General features: G+C 38.8%; 1 protein-coding gene across 1 annotated transcript; it reads left to right on the forward strand.

Annotated features, from left to right (window-relative positions):
• The first annotated feature begins 3,035 nt into the window (after positions 1-3,035).
• LOC110764208 (anthocyanin 5-aromatic acyltransferase-like) lies at positions 3,036-4,722 on the forward strand. Its single transcript, XM_021967122.2, has one exon. It carries the CDS (start codon positions 3,136-3,138, stop codon positions 4,570-4,572), a length of 1,437 nt encoding a protein of 478 aa, XP_021822814.2. The 5' UTR covers positions 3,036-3,135; the 3' UTR covers positions 4,573-4,722.
• The last annotated feature ends 320 nt before the right edge of the window (positions 4,723-5,042 follow it).

A 5,042-nucleotide genomic window follows, 5' to 3' on the forward strand; every position in this document is an offset into this window, starting at 1 on the left:
ACTTGGATGCTAGTGCAAGATTCTCAAGATTGGTTTCAATCTAAACCACTTTGAAAGATGAAAGTGTTTCACTCTTGAAAACTCTCATTTTTCTCTCTTTGATCTTCCAAACCCATTTGGTTGATGTTGGATTGTGTTTGTGTGTCAATAAGCTTATGGAAACAATTCTCATACACATTCACTTAACCATTTTCGGCCAAACCCCATTGGGCTTCCAAAATTGGGCCTTATGACACTTAAACCATAATATTTAGGTGTCTTAAGCCCTTGGGCTTGATACCCAACCATTTGGACTTTCCTTAATTATTACCGAGGCCCAAATACGTTTTTACACGTAGTAAATCATCCACATCAAATCAATCAAATTGATTTCCTCATTCTCATTTGTATTACTCAAAGTTAACCATTTAAAGTGTGCGATCCATTAGGTTCTAATTAGCAAGGCAGTGGGAAAATATTAGAACTCTTTCTAACCAACTGGAATTAAAACCCCTTTTTAATTCTTCCTTTATTTGGATCGATCACAATCAATCTTAGGACTTCCACAAGCCAAGAGTGACATCTAGCAATATATCAAGGCTACCCAAGCTAACCAGAATAGATGAAGAACCTATTCAGTTGGAATTGCAATGCAATACGGTCCTTCTCTTATACAATGTTTCAAATCATATTATTAGGGTACAGATTGTTTATGTCAAACCCCTAATATGATTTATAACCTCATGTGATTCAAAAGAACATGATTAAGAACAACTTTCTAAATCAAGCTCAAAATACTTTGGCCAAAGATTTACTGAATCACATCTTGAAACATTCTCCTTCTTTATCGAAAGTAGAGATTCCTTATTGTACATTCACATGCCCCTATGATGAATTAAGAGATCCCAACAACACTTAAGACAAATCTTTTACGGCTTGCCTTTAAGAGCTATCAAAGATCAATAACGCATCACAAGACAACCATGATGCCTCAGGTCTAAGGACTAATTTGCATTATTGCAACTATGAGTTCTCATTTGACATGTAGATAAATACTCCATATGAGAACTACGGTTGATCGCGTTCAGTGTACTCATTCACTAATGAGCACCCACATACTTGTATTAGTGTCAACTACACAAATGGTTTGAGACTAACCATCCTCCCAATTGAGCATACATAATATGCGCTAATCTTGACGGTTTATCAATGCCCATTTGATAACCTATGATTAGGAACATTTTGGGATACTACAATTAGAGATTAAAGGTCTCATGAATCTAATCTTCTTTAGATTACTTTATCTCTTATTTAGCATACCCTGGACATTTGTTTCTTTACACGATGTAAAAGATAACAAATTAAGTTTGCCCTTTATATATCATATACAAAATGTATTCTAAGGAGATTACATCAAATGTATTGGCTCTTAGGGCACATTTCTAACACTATGGGTCAAATATAGCCCTCAAAATGTGTAAAAATCAACTCCAAACATGGGCAAAACGAAAAAAACCAACCCCTTGGACAGTGAGCACATTTTTTCAAATATAAAGAACCTAAAATATGTCTATAAATACCTTCAAATTTCATAAATCATTTCACTCATTTCATTCAACATTTCTTACGATTTTTATCACATTCTCTATTTATTCACAATTTTCCACACTCAATTTTTTTTTTTGGTCAAATATTTTCCACACTTCAGAAATATTGTTAAATACAAATGTACTATGCTTCAAAAGCAATAATGCGAATGTACTTTTTTTTGGCAACAAAAAATTGCACTTATATGGGACTGAAAAGAAAGAAAGAGTAGAATATCGGTGATGATCACAATTTTAGAAACTGAAAAGGATCTATCTAGAGGCGACAACTACCTTTCACGTGATACATACATTAATACTATGAGTGCAATTAAAGGAATGATTATCAACATGAGTTCTTCACGGCTATAAATTCAATTTAACTGATTATTTAACTGATTACCATTTTTGGTCCATGTAGTGTACCACTTTTACCACTTTGGTCCTTGTAGTTTCAATTTGATCAATTTTGTCATTGTAGTTTCAATTCTGAGCAATTCAAGGACAATTCCCAATTTTTTGTTAAATTACTCTAATATGGAGCGGCATTTTGGTCCAACTCACAACCCCTCCACAACCACTCCCACAAAAACCCAGCAGCCCCTACCCAACCACCTTCTCTCATCCCTCCTCCCTCCTCCCCTTCCCCACCCAACCTCCTCCTCCTCCTCCTCCTAACTCAACCCACTCCCTATCTTATAGCCACGACCGAACCACCCCCACAATCACCTTATCCCCTCCCTCCACAACCACCTTTTCCCTTCACTATCTCTCTCTCTCTCTCTCTCTCTCTCTCTCTCTCTCTCTCTCTCACACACACACATCAAACTCCATAACTAATTACATGCATTGCCTAAAACCTCTCATCATGAATCCAAGATAAAGTAGGGGCTTGAGACTTGAAAGCATAAGAAAAACTACATTAGGGATTGCTTGGGTGGCTAGGGAGTAGTTGTGGAGGGGATGCAAGATTGGACCGAAATGCCCCTCCATATTAAAGTGATTTGACAAAAAATTGGGGATTATCCTTGAATTGCTCAGAATTGAAACTACATGGACAAAATTGATCAAATTGAAACGACATTAACCAAAGTGGTAAAAGTGGCAAACTACAGGAACCAAAAATAACTTTTTGCTTGTATTAAACTCATGATAAGACTCGAACCCATGATACGAACTTTCATGTGAGAATAATTATTCCAAATCATTATAGTGGTCCTTTGCCAATTTTACTCATTATAATAACAACCAATGGGGACGCATTGAACTCTCCACAGGCCCCACTCCCCACAACCAACCGACACTTTTATATAATTGAGAAGTGAAAGGTGCTAATGTATGGCCAGAGTGGCTCTTTGATGTCTGGCTACAGATAAACTTTCCTATCGTTTGATTTAAAAAAAAAAAATATGTGAAACGTGCTTCTAATTTTAATTAAATAAGTTGGCCCAGCACTCAGATTATTTATACACACAATTCTTGGCTGAACGTAGAAAGAAAGCAATTTCTTGAGCACTAATCAAAGTTCAACTTCTATTTGTGTGTTCACCCTTGTCTCTCTTTTTCATCCATGGCTAGACTCTCCAAAGTCAAAGTTCTTGAGCAATGCCAAGTCTCTCCCCCACCAAACTCCTGCTCACCTGATATTTCACAAACCTCTCTCCCTCTGACCTTCCTTGACATACCATGGCTCTTCTTCTCTCCAAGCCTACCTCTTTTCTTCTATGAATTCCCATTTCCCACTTGTCATTTCACTTCCACCGTCCTCCCAAACCTCAAGCACTCTCTCTCCCGCACTCTCCAACACTTTTACCCTTTCGCCGGAACCCTAGTGGCCCGGCCCAAACCCGGCATTCCCGAGCTCGTCTACACCCAAGGTGACTCGGTTTCGGTGACCGTTGTCGAGTCAGATGGAGACTTTGTATATCTTTCAAGCAATTTCCCAAGAGAAGTGGAGGAATTTTACACACTTGTGCCTGAACTAGCATCAAGTAGTAGTTTTGCACCTATTAGTAATGCTACACAAGCAGCCAAACTTCCTTTGTCAAGTGTTCAAATTACAGTGTTCCCAAATTGTGGGATTTGCATTGGACTTGCATATCATCATGTTGTTGCTGATGGGAGGACCTTCAACAATTTCATCAAGGCTTGGGCCTCATTCTCTAGGCTTGGAGATTCATCAACAGTAGACGCACGATCAAAACCCTCTTATGATCGTACGGCTATTGTTGATCCATATGGGTTGGAGGCTATTTTCTTGAAGGAGTGGTGGAAGCGAGTTTCTTCACAAGGCTTGGTTCTTCTTGGTCCTAGATATAATAATGGACATTCAACGAACGTGGTTAGGGCCACTATTTTGGTGGACTTGGCCCAAATGGAGGGCATCAAGAACTGGATTATTGCTTTATGCAACGAGGGAAATGAGCCACATCCGGTACATTTATCGCCATATGTCCTAACATGTGCATTTGTGTGGGTTTGCTTGGTCAAAAGCCAAGAAAATGATCTTAATCACAACATTTGGTGTGGTGAAGATCCGAACTATTTTGGGTTCATTGCGGGCGGGTTAACCCGTATGGGTCATCCAGTACCGCCTACATATGTCGGTAATTGCGTTGGGTTTGGCCGGTCGATGGCGGTGAGTAAGGACTTGCTGGGGGAAAATGGAATTGTTGTTGCGACAAGGGCAATTGGAAACACTATTAAGAAGCTAGACAAGGCAATTTTGGGAGGGGCAGAGAAGTGGATATCGGAGTGGGAGGTGATGTTCGGGTCGGAGCTTCATGTTATGGTTTTTGGGTCACCTAAGGTGGATCTTTATGAGACAGATTTTGGATGGGGAAGGCCCAAAAAGATAGAGGATATTGGAATTGATGGTGCAAAAGCTATTTCACTCACTGAGAGTAGAGACATATTGGGTGGGATTGAGGTTGGCTTGGTCCTACCAAAGCCCCAAATGGAGGCTTTTACAACTTTTCTCATCGAGGGACTCGATGCTTTTTCTTGATTTCATCTTTGTAATGTAGGTGTGTGTACATAATTATTGAGACTCATTTTTTTTCCTTTTGATTTGTCAGTTTATGGTTGTTGGGGAAGCGAGGTGAACTGTTAAAATGGGGTCAATGAATTTATATTATCAGTGAAGGATTTATTTTTACATTAGTGCCCCGCATTTTTTTAACTGTCATCACATTACACATGCATTTTACGTGTTATCTATTTTGATAAAAGTGCTATTTTTGAGAGGGAACGAGATTCGAAATCGAATCTATTACCTCAGATGCAAAAATAAATACTCTTAATCACTCGTCATCTATATAATAGAATAAATGAAACATCATTGCATGATTTGAAAACAAATTATAGTCATTCCAATTCCCCCATTAGGCCCATAGTGCCACCGACCTCACCTGCAAGGTCTTATTACTTCTCAGCTAAGAAGAACAATGATTTACGCAGAAGGCAATTGTGGGAAGA

Source organism: Prunus avium, chromosome 2, assembly GCF_965620075.1.
Source record: "Prunus avium chromosome 2, drPruAviu1.hap1.1, whole genome shotgun sequence".
Classification (NCBI taxonomy): domain Eukaryota; kingdom Viridiplantae; phylum Streptophyta; class Magnoliopsida; order Rosales; family Rosaceae; genus Prunus; species Prunus avium.